We start from the raw sequence: 16,954 nt of genomic DNA on the forward strand, positions 1-16,954 counted from the left end.
AACACAAAAACTGCCCCAAAAACTGCCCCCAAAACCACGAGAAGCTCCCACACCTCCGCCCCCTGCCCCACCCGGGGCACTCGGCCCCCCTCAGCGCCCCCTCAGCCCAACGGCCGCCCCCCGTCCCCCGCCCCCCCCCCCCCTTTTGTCGTCACTTCCTTTGCGCTTCCGGGTCCCGCCGAGCGCTTCCGGCTGCGCGTTGCCAGGGCAACGCGGCCTCGGCGGGCCCCGCGCTGTGTGTGCGGCCTGGCCGCGGGCGGGGCGGCGGGGGGGGAGCCCTGAGGCTTGTTGTGACAGGATTAATTAATAACCGAACCATCCCGTCTTAATTTTAAGCAGTGGGACGGGTCGGGCGGCCGAGATGTCAACCCCGCCGTTGGCCGGGGCAGCGATGCCCCCCGGGGCCTTCTCCGGGGCGCAGGCCCAGGCGGCGCGGGAGGTGAACACGGCGTCGCTGTGCCGCATCGGGCAGGAGACGGTGCAGGACATCGTGTTCCGAACCATGGAGATCTTCCAGCTCCTCAGGAACATGCAGGTCAGGCGGCTGCTGCCGGGGTCGCGTGGTTTAGGGGGTCCTCAGTTCCCTTCCTAGTGTTATTGTTACTAAATGTGTGTGCTTGGAGATAGATAAGGGTATTTACGTACGTAACTAGGTTGTAGGGGGGTTCAGGTTGGAAATGAGGAGACATTTCTGCTTAGAAAGAGCAGTCAGGCACTGGGACGAGTTGCCCAGGGAGGTGGTGGAGTCACCGTCCCTGGGGGTGTTCAAGGAAAGGTTGGACGTGGTGCTTGGGGACAGGGTTTAGTGGTGACATTGGTGGTAGGGGGGTTGTTGGACCAGGTGATCTTGGAGGTCTGTTCTAACCCCAATGATTCTACAATCATAGTGCTTTGAAAAGAGAGTGGTGGCTGGAGCAGTGTGTGCTGCTCTGAGCATGTTTATTTGCCACTGTATATTGAGGGAACATGGAGAATGTTTCTTATTTTTGCCCCCAATAACTGTGCTCTAAATACACTTAGTGTTTGTGTTTTCCTTTGAAAACAGAAAAGCGTATTTATATGCCATTTACTTTTCTGTGTGTTTATTAACCTCTGGGGAGTCATTTTAGAGGAATTGTCATTGATCAGTGATTTCATTCATCTATAATGTATTCCACTTAAAACTTTGTGACATTCTTTTATTTATTAAAGTGGACAAAACCCTTATTGTGGTTACTTACTGAGAAAATGTACAAATGTGTCATATTTCTCTGTTGAAAGCAGAAGTGCTTGCACTCAGCCTCAGAGATAGACGTGAAAGTGATCACTGCTGTTCCCTATGTATTTTCACGTCTTTGGAAGTTTCCTTTTGTAATTATTTTAGGTAGAGATATGTATTTGCTTTGATTGTTTGAATTGTGACCAGATATTGAATTGTTTCTTGACACAGAGCTAATACTCAGGTAACAACAATGCTTAAGCATTTTGAAGGCAATCATTTAAAGTTCCAGAGGGACTGATAGTGACCAAAATGTAGAATACGTGAAGCTCTTTGAGAGCAGTGATTTGGTACGTGAGATGTGCAGACAAAATACAGAACTGTACCAAAAAAACAAGAGAAATTTCAGTCATTTTTATGGGAATAATGTGATTATCTTATTTTAAAATGTACAAAAACCCCTTCAAATTTATTTTCAGGTTATTTAACCTCTATGAGAGAAACTTGAATGTTTTAAATGTTTTTGGGTTTTGTTTCCTTTAAGTTACCAAATGGTGTTACTTACCACACTGGAACATATCAAGACAGACTGGGAAAGCTTCAGGAACACCTCCGCCAGCTATCCATCCTCTTCAGGAAACTGAGACTAGTCTATGACAAATGTAATGAAAACTGTGCTGGGCTCGATCCCGTTCCCATCGAAGTAAGTACCTTTCTGTATGTACAAATAACAGCTCAGAGTCACCACTCTGTGTTTCGCATGTCATCCCTTCTCATGGGTTGCAACAGGCTTGGAGCAAACAGGTTTGAAGTGAGACTGGAATTCTTCCGTGGACTGAACTCTGTTTATTGTTAGAAGCTGTTTGAAAGATGGCAATGTTGGTGTGAAAGTTCCACCAATTCTTACCAGTTGGAAGTGGTACAATTTCGAAATCAAATTTCGTTTAAAATTGTAGCCTTTTCCCTCAGGCCTCTTTGTACATTCACTGATTTGTTTCCCCTAGGAAAAAAAGGGTCAAAATGTTTTTTTTAAGAGGTTGGTTTAGTCTGCTTTAAACCCTCGGCTGCTTGCCTGGTGGCCTGAGTAATGAGGATTATTTTTCCCTTGCTCTGCCCATCAGCCTGTGTCTTCACAGTTTCCTCATTTAGCTATCATTAACCTTCTGAGCCAATGTGAACCAGATCTGAAAGTGCTGTGGTGGTGGAAAAGTTAACAGCATAATGTGTAAGTAGGATTGGCTAAAGGTTTTTCCTATTAAAAATGCTTTTCCTAGTAAAATCAGAATTTGTTCCCCCCCCCCCCCCCCCCCCATCATAAGTTGTTTATGGTTCCTAGTAATACCCTTAAAGCCTGTTTTATGATCTGAGTTCTTACAGCTCTTTATCAGCCAAAACTGTGAAGTTCTTTAATTGCTGACCTCTGGATTTAGAGGCTACTCTGTCGACTTCTGATTGCCAACTGAGTTTCAATCGTTTAAGCATCATGTTATATATTTGAGTCCCTTCACTGCATAGTCCATTATTTATAATGTCCATAATTAAGTCCATTCTGTGCAGACTGTTCTAGACTATCTTCTTGTCAGCGGTCACTGCTGTGTGTTTCAGAGAAACTATGGGGAAACCTCACAACAAGTGAGGGAGTGAGATAACTTGTTCTTGAAAACTAACCAAACGAACAAAACCCCCTCACCTTTCTCATGCTTTGTTAGAATTGTCTTGTGTGCAAAAGCTTAATAGTTATTATCCTCTTTAGAGCTTTTGATCTCTCTTATTTTCACATATGTTTGGTATGGGCTGGGGTTGCTCTTTTCTTTTCACTTTTTTTTTTTTTTCCCAGTTACCAGGATGAAAAGGAATCTCCACAGAGAAAATGAGAAGTCCCTTTAAGCCTTTATGTTATAAGGTCTCATTGATAACCTTATGCACAGCAGAGTTTTTATATCAACAGTTGGACGCCTTCTTTTTGCTTTTATCTACTTGGTCTTTGCTGCTCTGAAGCTAATGCCCGATTCCTCATGTTTTATGAGTTAGGGTGAATGAAAGTGTCACATCGTTTATCTTGATCCGATTTCTTAAATTCCTATTTCAGCTTTTAAGTGATAGTCTCAATCATATTGTTTAATGACTGACATTCTAACCTTATCTTTGAAGAATATCAACAAATCTCCTCTTTAATCAGTCAAATTATTTAATGGCTTTTCCCTTTCACTTAACTGATTCCTGACTCACTAGTGGAATAGATGTATGCTGCTCTTCCTTACTTTTTTCCAGTTATTAACCTTCTTATGATACTACAATGAACAAGACAATTATTCTGTGGCTCCCTGTCTAACTCTTTAGCAGTCAGTGTCTGACAATACTTATGTGCAATGCCTTTGTTACTGATCCTTTTGTCTTGTAATTTTGAACTTTTGTTTAACTTTTGTTGCTTTTGAAAGAGTGTAGTATCTACGTCCATACTTCCTTGACCTGTCTTTTTCCTTTAAAATTCCAACATACATGTATCTCTGCATATGGTGGCACAGGACAAGGGGGAAGAGTTTTAAACTAAAAGAGGGTAGATCTAGATTTGGATATAAGGCAAAAATTCTTCACTCAGAGAGTGGTGAGGCCGTGGCACAGGCAGCCCAGAGAAGCTGTGGATGCCCCATCCCTGGAGGTGCTCAGGGCCAGGCTGGATGGGGCTTTGGGCAACCTGGGCTGGTGGAGGTGTCCCTGCCCATGGCAGGGGGGTTGGAACTAGGTGGGCTTGAAGGTCTCTTCCTACTCTAGCTGCGTATCATAGAACAGCTTATCAGTGTCAGTGTTTGTCACTGCACTTCTTCCTGAGTAGTTTATAGTAACTGCAAGATTAGGTACCTGCTTCAACCATTAGTATAAGGTATATTAATGTAACTCTTACATGCTATGCGATAGCAGGCATATAGGTTTATCTGCACATTATCCATTTTACTGCAGATGGTGTGCAGGAGTTTGCTAGTTTGCTGTTTAATGCAGAGATCCCAAGGCAAGCCCTCTGAATGTCCAGGCTATAGAACTTAGTTTTACGTTACACCTTTCATAACCTGCATGAGGTATCTCCACCTTGAGAAGCTACCTAAAACATTTGGTTGTTTTCTCTCTTGTTTATTTCCTATTTGCTTCTTGTTTATGGCAAGGAATTCTGTCCTTACATTCTGTCAATAGAATCAGTGCCTACTAATATTCCTTAGTCTATTATTATTGATATTAAAATGTTATATTTCTTTCATTAATATGTGCTATTAGTTTAATAGGTATTCTTATCAACTTCCTTTTAGCCAACATAACGAGTTATGAGATTACTGTGAAGCCGATCTCGTTACAGAATTCCCTCTCTAGAGAGAACTGTCTTATTTGCGTGTTAATTGTAGTTCTTTGTTTGAATTCCTAGCTTTTCTGGTAGATGGGAGGCTTTTAGGGGATAACATTCCGTCTGCTCTGGATGTATGTTATTTTTCCATAAGTGAGAGAAGGAGCTTTTCCCAAGAGTACATACTGGCTACACTACTTTTGCTTTATAGTATGGAGATGCAAGAAGTTGTAAGCCTTTACCAAATTTTCATGGCAGAGCTTAGTATGGTAGTTTTTGTCCATTTTGAGGAGCTTAATGAGAATGGTCTGCAAAAAGCATGTGTAGAAGAGAATTCAATTTTCAGCGACTTATGTCAAAGTAAGTTTTCAGAATGCTGAAAGACACAGCTGAAGGCTTCATAATACTACACCTCAACTTAAGCAACAAGTTCACATGTATTTGATGAGCAACCTGTCTCCTGGCTTTTGGGCTAATGTCTTCTTGCTCATTTGCATGAATTACGTGTCTTTCATTTGTCTGTAATACATACATATGTGAACAAGGGTGTAATTTTGCTGTCAATTTTAGCTTCTTTCAGTTCAGGATGGAAAAGTCAACCTTAGACTGTAGACATTGACTATGTATGTTATGTATAAAATGTTACAGCTTGTAATTATTTTTTGAATAAGATGCTAGCTTGGGAATGTTTTGACACAAAGCATGTGTTTGTTTTGTATCTAGTTCATTTACTTATCCTACAGTTTTGTTGTTGTTAATGGAAAGGAATGTACATTAGTATTCATTTTAAAAATCCTTTATCAAAGGTTGGCTTTGTAGAACCTTACAAAAAAGACAGTGTGTTACGTGCCTCAGGAGATCCCAGTGGAAAATCCTTACGGAGAAACTCCTATTAGGTAACTGTGGGCCTGGTTTCAAGAACAGCCAAACAGACACCCACTAAAATATCAAGTCATAATTCGGGTATTAACCGAGTAGTTAATCTCCATGTGTAAAGCCAGTCGTAAATTATGTTTTCTACATCACTGAAATACTTGATAGTAATGATAAGTTCATCTCTGTGTTATTTTATGGTACAGAACAGTAAATTTTAAAAAGGAAGTCTATAGAGTTCAAAAATACAGGTATCACCTGTGATTAACATCTTAAAAAGCTAATACTGGGTTATGCCTGCACTTGAGAGATGACTTAGGTCTAGGCCTTTGGTTTGGAGGTGATGAAGAAAGATTTTCTCCATTCCTTTCCTTTCAGGAAGTTTGAGCCTTTGGAGAAAATATTAGTAATTTATACATCTCCGGTTTTCATTTTTTTTCTCTCATCCTTTCCCCCCCCCTCCCTTTTTTTTTTTTTTTTTTTTAAAGCTCATGTTTCTTGTCTTCGCAGCAACTTATTCCATATGTTGAAGAAGATGGCTCCAAGCACGATGATCGTGGTGCCGCTAGTCAACTTCGTTTTGCTAGTGAAGAGAGAAGGGAAATCATGGAGGTAAATAAGGTAAGAAAATTGAAATTGATTTAGATAAAACAGAAAATGTCACTTTGTCATTGGAAAGCTTGGACTACTAGACTGGATTTCTAGACTAAAGGCTGTATGCGTGATGACTACCATCAAATTTCTTGCATATAACTTTCAGAATTACCATTGGTAAACAGATTATTTTAGCTATAGCTCTGGTTGTAGATTTTAGATATCATACCAGTTTTAACTTGTGACTCTTTTTAATACAATATACCATTTCAGAAGACCATATATATTGAGGTTATGGTTAGCCCACTAGATCTGGTAGTTCAGATCGTAGAATCACAGAATGGCTCAGGTTGGAAGGAACCTTAAAGCCCACCCAGTTCCAACCCCCTGCCATGGGCAGGGACACCTTCCACCAGCCCAGGTTGCCCAAAGCCCCATCCAGCCTGGCCCTGAGCACCTCCAGGGATGGGGCATCCACAGCTTCTCTGGGCAGCCTGTGCCACGGCCTCACCAGCCTCGTGGAGTTAGAGTTAAGGTGCCTGTTGAACTAACTTCACTCCATGCACTTGCACAATACAAGTTTTGAAAATGATTATTAAACATCAGATATGTAAATATTATTACGATATGTGTTGGTAGAGAATTTTCAGGGCTACTTTCTGTATTTTGTCAGTTCAGGAAAGAACGTTTCTTTTGTTAAGTACAACATTCATTGAATCTTGACACATTCAGAAAAAATGTGCCATAAATGAGAAAGATGCTGTTAAATTTTCATTTTGAATGGCAATTTACATTTGAGTACAATTACTAAAGATGAATTCAAATCTAAAAATAAATATTCTATAGTAAATGCTAATATAATATTGAGATAAAAAATAAGTAGCATTACCAGACCACAATATTGAGCAGTGTTCCTTCAGTCTGTAAAGTACAAAGACAGGATTTTCTAAATATTTGTGCAGCTGTAATATCTGTAAATGCTTGTTAAAAAGCAGGCATAATCTACAAAAACAACAGAAGAAAGGAAGTGAATGTCTAAAATAAATCTTCCTGCAAAGAATAATTGGTGGATTTTTGTCTTTTAAAATATTTCCAATATTTTCATTTGTCTTCAACAACTAGAGATGTACCATTTTTTTATAACTTGTTTAGCAAAATTCATGCATATGGTACAAGCAAAAATGGGGACTGTGAATTAGAGAAAAGCAGTTGTCAGCTTCGCTGTTGTATTCTTTCTGCTGGGTGCTGATGTAGCAAGGTTGTATATATTATATTGTATGTAATGTTATACTGTGAATTTATGCACATTCATTTGCAATATTTAAGTGCTAATAAGTTTAACTGTCCATATTTGCTGTGTTTTTGATAGTTTTATGACATGTTTTTGCCCTTGTTGTTGTACTTGTATGCTAATGTGTTTTTAAACCTCCTTGGTGTGATCTTGTGAAAAGAATTTCATAAATGTTTATGATGAGCTTTAAATCTTGAAAAGGTTGATGGGGTTACAGGAGCATTAGTGGCAAATCTGCGATTAAGAATGTATTCAAACAGGCACTTAAATCTGGTCTGAAATCCTCTATTTACACTTAAATGCCTCACATTAAATGCCTAACACCGGATTTTCAACAGTAAATTTTCAGAGGATAGTTGAACTTTCTGTGGTGTTTTTGTAGACAAATAGTATGTGCTGCAACAGAAATTTAAACTGCTTGTTTTTGAAACTGCACTGATTTCCCCGATTTTTTTTTTCTTCTTTATGTTGTGTTTCTCCAATTTCCAAGACCAAATTTTAGTCCATTACAGAACAGGAAGTGCTTTACTTTTCACGACTAGAAAGGAAATAATTCATATTTTTGCAAAGAAAATGTGGTAGGATCAGGTTAATTGATCTAATTTCTGTCTCTGGCTGCTGGACTTAAATAGCCCTCTCTGTTTCTTAACAGGCAGGCACTCCTGACAGCTTTTCAGTCCCCTGCAATATGTGACGTCCATCTCCAGCTCAGTTTTCCTTAGTTTCTTTCAGCAAAATTTCAGTAATATAAAATGTTGATGAAAATACTGTGACAGGGAGACGAGTGTGTCAGGTGAAGAAGCTTTTTATATTCTTCACCTACCGTCTTTTCTCCCTGCAGCTGCTTGTCCCGCTCTCGGCTCACCCTGGTTGCTGTGATAGGCAGTTGCCTTTTCAGTCTTTCATGCTGCTGGTATCAAAAAAGCATTATTGCCTAACCCATCTGAATTCTTGGACCTTCAGAGCATGGGTTGCTTAATTTTGTCCTTCTTGCTTTGACTTCCCAGCCAGTCTGATCTCTTTGGTGGCCCTGTGCGTGTATGAAAGACACTCCCCTGCAGTTGGAAGCACAAAGGACACGAGTAGATCATATAAAACCTCGTGCTTCATGTATTCTCACACAGAGACGTGCCTCCTTCCAGGAACCACCGACTTGAAACATAACAGCTCTGCTTTGCTCCAGCAGTTGTCCAGAGGAGGTGGGGGGATCATCGTGTGCTGCCTTTACTGGCTCCCTCTTGGGGCAGAAGAACCTGTTGATGCAGCAGTATTCTAAAGCACTGCAGTAGCTTCTGATACCAGTCTGCTGTATAGTGACATCTTATTTATTCAGCTGCATTAGGCTTACATTTTAGGTCAGAAAGTTTAATGCCCCGGCCTTGGCTACGAAGTCCCTGTCCATTAATTAAAAATATAGATCAGTTTACGAGGTAATGAATTTCTGTCCTAGCAATTCAATAATATCCAGCAACCATAACTTTAAATGGAGCCTATTAGGCTTAAATCAAAAGGGACTTTTGCCATACAAGCAGTTACTAAACAGAATGCTTGTAAGTATGCACTGCTATTAGAAGGAGAAAACAACACAAAACCAAAGCAAAACAAAAAGCTGTTCAGTCAGCACTAACTGGCTCTGCCTTTTGCGTGAAACAGTTCTCACCTGTTCTTCCCAAAATTGTTGCTTATTCCTTTTATTGGTATTTGCTTTCCAGAGCTGTAAATTGATGAGATGTTTCACTCTTTTTTTCTATAATAAATAATTTACTGTTCCAGAATCAGATTAGTTGTTGCATTGGTCTACTAACCCAAGTCCTGCAAGCTTTTATTGAAGGTAATTATTATTTGCAACAATTGGCAGGTGTTAAAAAAATTTACTCAATTGTCTTCATATCTGTAGATAATCTTCTGCCTACAGTTGTCTAACATTCCAAGTACAGCATCATCTGTAATATTTTCAGGATGTCAGGCTCAGGTCCAGTAGTACATTTAAAGGGACTTAAAACAGAAAATCAAATCTCAGAATGCTGTAATCTCTGTTGCTGCATTTTCTTTACTGGTTGTTTTTAGAAATGGAGCACATACAGGTGTGTTTTTTTCAGATGCTGCAGGTCTGGTTTCAAATGAGCACGTAGGAAAACCATTGCGTAATTAGTAGTCTCAGTACATTTGTCTGAAAATGGAAAAGATGTGAAAATACTACTGACAGATTGCAGGTAGCCCTTTTGAAAATAATCGGATTTGATACCCTTAATGAATCTTTGCTAAGTGGTTAACAGTGATCTTGCTAAGAGGGGAAGAGACAATTTACAGGCTTCTGAGTTAAGTTGTTATGAATTTACCTGAGGGCTTTTTTGGTAACAAAACTATTGTGCGCTGGAGCTGATGTTGTTTTGTGAAGTAGTCCTTAAAATAACAGCAATTCACAACTAGGCTTTCTTTTCAGGAAAGAACTTTGCTTCAAAACTACTTTTTTTTTTTTTCTTTTACTGCTGTGAACTCGCATTCTTTTAAAGCTATCCTCACTGTATTTGCATGTATTTTTAATTTGTTTTGTATTTGTAGAATCCTTTTCACCCCAAATACAAATGCACAGCAAGAAACCCTTCAGTGAGATAGGAAGAATTGTTTACTTGGGCACCTGCACATTAATCTGCACAGGGCACAATTCCATGCTGATTTGGGCACACAAACTGCCTGTCTGCAAGGATAGTATCCTAGAAGAATTTAGGCTCAGTGGGAGGTCTGGAGATTACCTAATTCAACCCCCAGCTCAAAGCAGGGCCAGCTATTAGATACAGTTACTCAGGGGCATATCCAGTAGCATTATAAATACCTGTCCACTGCCCCTCGTCCTTTTGCTGTGCACATCCAAGAAGAGTCTAGCTTTGTCTTTTCTATAATCTGCATTAAGTAGCTGAAGACAGCATCAAGGCCCCGCCTTAGCCTTCTCTGCTTGAGACTGAACAAATATCATGCTCAGCTTCTCATGCCATGTGCCTATAAATCATCTTGGTGGCCTTCCACTCTTCTTTCTCCAGAATGTTAATGTCTTCTGTGTAGACCCAAATTTGACAATCATTCTGCAGAGCCAAAGAGAGGTGAATAAGTGATTTAACATGTCCCGATAGCTAGACTTTTTCTAGTAGAGTGCAATGTTAGGCAAAAGGATCCACTGCTGAGTCACATTCAGTGTGCCAGAAAGTTTCAAAAGGATCCTCAGGCCAAAGCTGCTTTGTATTCAGTCAGCCCTCGCCCTGTACTGTTGTTGTAGGAGTTTCTTCTTTTTCAGGTGTGGGGTGTTGCCCTTTGCTTTTGAGCAAAGGAGCTGTGCATCAGCCTGCCTCTCCCACCTGTTGAGCTCCCTCTGAATCGCACATCCTGGCATTGAGCATATTGACCGCTTCCCCCAGTTGGGTATTGCCCACAAACTTGATATAGGTCAAACCTGATTAGGTAATTAATGAGAACATTAGGAGTACTGGCCCTGCTGTCAATCCTGAGAACCACCACGAGTAACTGACTGCCACTTGGACTTAACACTGCTGATCACAACACTTAGGAGTTCAGTAGTCTTGGTGGAAAACTGGCTCCCTTATAATCTACCTATCCAAACCACATCCCTCCAGTTTGGCTACAATGATACTGTGAGAGTGCGTGTGTCAAAAGCCCTACTGATGTCTAAGCAAAGAAAATTCCCTGCTCTCCCCTTGGTCACATAACATTAGATAAAATAAACTTAGAGGAATTCTAGCTTATCCATATTTATCCATAGTCTTCTTGTGACTTAGTTTGATGTCTATAAGTAGGCGTTACACATCCGTGTGGTTTTTCGTGATAAGAATGGGAATGTAACACCAAGGAACATGGTGGAGAAGCACCTTCTCGAGAATGGATAATTTCATTAAAAGTTGCTTACAGGGTAAGCATAAGGAAATAAGGCCTCAGGCTTCATCTCTGAATAATGAATAATTACTGCAAAGGAAACATTAAACTATTTGAATGAACACTTCTCTATTCCTCTTTGAGCAACAGAGCAGTGGATACGTTAATTTGCTGCCTGACTCAATGTGTGTAAAGTACTGAGCATGTAGTGGAGCACAGGCTGCCACTGGTGCCTCTGCCTTTTTCAGGCAGGTGAGCAGTCTCCTTCCACCTGTATGGCTTGGAGAGAGGCAGAAAACTCAATCTCTTATTTCCGTAAGGATAAAACAGCTGTCTGTGAGCAGCCTCTGATCAGGAAAAGCTGTAGTTAATGAACAATGAATACATTTAATTGTCCAGCAGTTACTGTTTCAGTGATTAATACTTTTTTAACCACTTAAAAAAAAAAAAAGCTGGATGTGCAAACTTGTTATGATGGAAAGCACACCTTGGTATACCTTGAGTAGCCATAATTTACTGTCACCTGGCAGCTGTAAGAGTTTGAGCAAAGTACTGATGCATTTTTCTCTATCACTTTTTTTCCGTTCTGTGCACGTAACATTGCAAGTCTTTTGACTATAAATCTGAAGAAAAAAAAAAAGTTTTCCCACCTCCTCACTTCAGAGATTGCATTATGAAGGAGTCATTTAAAAAAAGAACAGTATAAATTGCCAGGGCAGGCTGTACTTGTTCTCACCTATCATAAACATTGCTTCTGTAAAAATTTCTTCTTTTTGACTTGCATGAAAAAGCAGAGGCTGTTGTCATCTTGATAAGACTTCCAACAATGATTTCATACAGTAATTTAATGGTCAGAAGTAGAGGAATACTCATGAAGAAGAAGAGGATACAAGTTCTCCCAATAGCAGGGTGGTATTCAACAAAGTAAACACAGTTATTTCTAAATCTGAGACTTATGCAAGTAAAGATACTACTACGATTAACATTTAACGCTCTGTTAAGTTGGATATACTTCTGGACACTGTTGCAGGTCTTGAACAGAGCAGATATAAAGTATAGCTGGCACAGAATTCATTAGAATGATTTTTTTGGTTAAGCAGAAGAGGTACCTTTAAAACGTAAGCACATACATTTGATGTATTTTTACAAGCATCAGCTGGAATGTAATCTGACTCTTCCACAGTTTACACTATTGTCTTTGCTTGAAGAAGAGAATTTTAACAAATAGATTGAGTGCAGAATGACTCATGGTGATGTTTAGGTTTTAAAATCTGAAAGATAACCGAGCTTAATATGAGGAGAGAGATGGATCAGTGCGCAAAGGGAAGTTTTGATACATGTCTGATAGAAGGCTGTGGATTAGTCTAGACAGCCCTGATTTCAAATGAAATGAAAGTGGACCAAAAATGAATTTAAATCAAAAATTGATTTCAAAGTTTAAATTACTGTGTCCTGAATCCAAATCTGTATGAAACATGTCAAGTTGTTTTTTGTGAGTTCCTTGAAAGATGGGTATTGTCTGGATGTGTATGATGGTTCTCCCTCTTTGTTTCACTTACCACTTCTTGTGCTTATGTGTGTGTTTTTGCAATTGCCCTACCTGACCCGAGCCTCCTAAGGTCTGTTTGGTTGCTGAAGAGTGCAGTCCTTTCCAGGTGCCTCATGCTGGTACTAATATTTGCAGCACCAGTCAAAGTGGAGAGGTAATCACGCTGAAAATCAGTATCACCACAGAAACCCCATCAGGACTGTTTTTTCAGGCAGATCACCTTTATGTTAGAGGGGGAACAACAGAATCATAGGATATCCCAAGTTGGAGAGGACCCACAAGGATAATTGAGTTAACTCCATGCAGGACCACCCAAAAATTAGACCCTGTGTCTGAGAGCGTTGTCCAAACAATTCTTGAGCTCTAGCAGGCTCGGTGCTGTGACCACTGCCCTGGGGAGCCTGTCCCAGTGCCCAGACACTTCTCAGTGAAGAACCTTTTCTTGATATCCAATCTGAAATTTGCCTGTCAGATACAAGGTGAATTTAGATCAGTTAAACTCATTATAAACTGCCTCATACATTTCTTCTGTACTATCTTAAAAGACAGAAGCTGTGGTATGTATGTAGGATAAAGCGCCTTTTCTTGTTTCATACAGCCATTAACCCTGAGAAGTAGTCCAGAGTTCAACTAAGTCATTTCAGGAGAAGGAGGAAAGAGTGGGAGACAACTTGCAAGCAATCTGTTCAAATAAAAATTTGTCATCACCGCAGAAGCTTCTTACAGAACTTGCCTGATTCCCGAGAGGGCCATTTCACCTCTCTTCCCAAGGCTAATTTGAGATGTTCTCACTGGTTCAGCAAAACCTGAAGCAGAGGCCAGCACTGCCAGTGGCACAGAAGTTAGCAATTTTGTAGTAGTTTGTGGTGTGGAACACGGTCTGTCGAAGACCAGTAACAAAGATCAGTAGATGCATTTCAGCTAGGATACCGTGCTCTTTCCTCCTCCCCATTTATTCTTTCTTCAGTCTTGCAGTCCAGACGTGGTGCTTCATCTTAGTTTTTTTTTTCCTGTCTCTGAAAAAAGTAGAATAGAAGAGCTAAGAAAATAAAGCACCAAAGAAAAGGATCTAAAATTATCTTCATGCAGATACGGTGAAATTGTATACTACTTCTCTTTACAGACACTTTGAAAACAAATGAAATCCAATTTGAAGTTTCCCTTGTCTAGCACGGAGCAAAGATCAAGTAATTTACTATTTCCTAACAGTTTCACAAGAAATGAAAATAATTGTCTTACAGAATGAGTCTTCTGGGCGTAACTTATGTAAAGTTCATATCAGCATATCTACATAAAAATAGGTAAGAGTACAATTAGAAAGGGATGGAGAGAGAACACAATCTGCAATACCGAAGGTTAATGGTGCTTCTTTCTACCTGTGACTCGAATAATCATCACTGATTGTTCAGCCTTCATTTCTATTGATGAAGGCTTTGAAAAATAGTGAAATGACATGCCCTCAGTATCAGTGAGTGGCAGCCTGCATTAAACTAGTGGTTTTGATGCAACATTCGCTGATTTCTCTGAAACAGAATGTTAAAGATGGCAAACAGAAATATCTTTAAAAATGTCACGGGTATGAAAGTGCTTGTTTATCTCATCCCTCTCGTGCTTTCTGAAGCACCGAGGTGTTATGTCATTGGCTTTGGAGGGAGACAAAATTCTGTCATTTGGATGTTGTCATAGCTACGTGCTTCTCAGTTGTCTTCTTGTCTTTAGGAGCTGGATTTGTGCTAGTGAAGTCTTGAATTAGCAACTAGAAAAGAAAGATTAGATAAATGCACGGTTACCTTTAAAATAGTTCTCAGTCTGTCAAATGCTTGGTTAGAACTCCCGAATTAGTGCACGTGAACTGACCTACATCTGTCTTACCTGCTTCTTAGGAGTCTGAGATTGAGTGTAGTCTCTGTTTGCTTACAGGGAATGTGTTCACCAAAGTCAGTGTTCAGGGATGTTTCCCTTTCTCAATTACTGTTTTAGTGAAGACCATTTTTACAGGTCTGAAGTGAATAGGCTTCCTTTTTTTTCTTTTTTTTTCTGGACTTCTTTTCCATCTGACTACCCTGCCATCTCAAAACTATTGCTGTGTTGTTCACATCAAAATTCAGGACTGATTTTCAGCCTACTGCTTTTTTTTTTTTTTTTTTTTTTTTTTTATCACCGTTACAGTTACTTTTGTGACATTACTGATCCCAGTTATTCTTTTAATGTGTTGCCATTTGTGTAGTGCAGAAGAACAAAGTTATGTCAAACCTGAAACATTTTGAATGGTAGCAAGTCTTTCCGGCACTTTGGCTTTACTTGGAACTCTGGACTTCCCTTATGAATAAGTAGTTTGATCTCTGATGTGAGAAGGCTGACATCTTATCAAATTTGAATGAAATGAAGGGCCTAGGTTTGTTGTTAACAACACACAGTAACTTAGTTCTTGACAGCTTTGATTTGAGCAGGAAAGTGAATAAATCAGACAATAAATATGTGTATTATAGCGGAACATGAAAGGTAAGGGAGATTCTGCAGTGCCTTAATGCGTTGATCTTTCTTCTGTAGAGACATAATTTTTGTGTTCTGGTTACTCACCCAAATAAAGGTGAGTTTGCTGTTCTGTCAAATGCTTTTTCTGTTTCTAAAAGCCATTACCCAGTTTTAAAAAATTCAGAATTCAGCATACGTGGGAAGACAGGATTGCTTAGCACATGAGGATTGACCCACATAGGTAGAAGGGCTAGAAAAGCTTGATTGGCTCTCTCTCTGCTTTGTGCTTTCTTCAGACTTTGACTGTTAATACCTTGCTTTTCTGAGCATGCAACTTACACAACATATATTAACATAAATTTCCCTGTTCCCTGACCTCTTTTGGTCTCAATTTTCAATTCCTTCTCCCTACATAACGTGCTGTCTTTTCGACTTTGGTAAGAGAGTGCCAATCCTCACTTGTTGAAAGGATCAAGTGTTTTGATACTAAGACTGCTGTGAAAAGAAACAGCATTCCCTCTCTAGTGAAGGTCATTAGTCTTGCTTGTATTTTGAGATTGTACTTTAAAGATGATGTATTATATCCCACCAACACTGCACACAGACAGCTGGGAAAAAAGATACATGTAGCATTTCATAACACTTTTTTTTGTATTTCCGAGTGTACTGTTTCAACTAATCACAAAAATCTTCTCATAAAATCTTCCCACAGAAACTGAAACAGAAGAATCAGCAGCTGAAGCAGATCATGGATCAGTTACGGAACCTCATTTGGGACATAAATGCCATGTTGGCAATGCGGAACTGAACAAAGAGAACGGAACTTTGTAATTGGAAAAGATACAAATTTGTTTGGATATGCTTAATTTTACTTTACGATTTTTTTCCTACAACCATATTGAAGCAATACGGTTGAAACATCTTCAACATTAAAATATTTTTTCTGTGATAAATGGTGTTGGCTTTGTTTTTACAAAAGGTTCATGTTACAGCTTGTACCTGAGTGATTCGCTTAGGGTGAATGTAATAAATTTTGTAATTTATGGTAATAATTTGGATTGCTATGCAAGTTGGGACTATATAAATGAAGTGTTTCAAGATTTTTATAATACATTAAAATACACTGCTTTTAAAATCTGCATGCTGCTCTGCAGTGCAAACCACATCTCCAGAGAAGAAAAGAGAAAATAGAGAATAGAGAAATACAATAGAGAAAAGTAGCTCCAGTAAGCTACAGGACTGAAATAAATGATCAAATATTAGGATGGTCTGTGTTTTTCTGTTGTAGGAACAGAAATTATATATAATATATATAATATATTTAAGTTATAATTAAGTCACATAGGATATAATTAAGTCATTTTAAATAAAGCCTGTATATAGTCTCAAACCTTAACTTCTTCTGTAACTGTATGTTACAATTTCTTGAGTACTGCTCCTAATATTGTCAGGTCTAATATTCATATAGCATTCTGTGTGGTTGGAATGCATTTGTTTACTAAATTACACTGAGTAAAATTTTCATTAATCCTTTTCCTATGTCTTCCAGTCCCCAGAAACATTGACATGTACATGCAGTTCATTATCTTGAGTTAGTCATCAGCCATCATCTTTCTTTGTACTGCCTCTGGTATTCCTCACAGTTTCCATTAGCCTAGAATATATTCTTATTTTCTATTATCCATAGATGCTGCAAGTGGACTATGTATCTCTTTTTAAGGATAAATAAATATCTAAAATAATACTGTTTCAATACAGATC

General features: G+C 39.2%; 1 protein-coding gene across 1 annotated transcript; it reads left to right on the top strand.

Annotated features, from left to right (window-relative positions):
- Positions 1 to 181: 181 nt before the first annotated feature.
- Positions 182 to 16,146, top strand: MED30 (mediator complex subunit 30). The gene is made up of 4 exons (XM_068672541.1): positions 182 to 535; positions 1,743 to 1,901; positions 5,913 to 6,023; positions 15,906 to 16,146. Exons 1-4 carry the CDS (start codon positions 362 to 364, stop codon positions 15,999 to 16,001), a joined length of 540 nt encoding a protein of 179 aa, XP_068528642.1. The 5' UTR covers positions 182 to 361; the 3' UTR covers positions 16,002 to 16,146.
- The last annotated feature ends 808 nt before the right edge of the window (positions 16,147 to 16,954 follow it).

The sequence above is a fragment of the Anas acuta genome, chromosome 2 (genome assembly GCF_963932015.1).
Source record: "Anas acuta chromosome 2, bAnaAcu1.1, whole genome shotgun sequence".
In the NCBI taxonomy this organism is placed as follows: domain Eukaryota; kingdom Metazoa; phylum Chordata; class Aves; order Anseriformes; family Anatidae; genus Anas; species Anas acuta.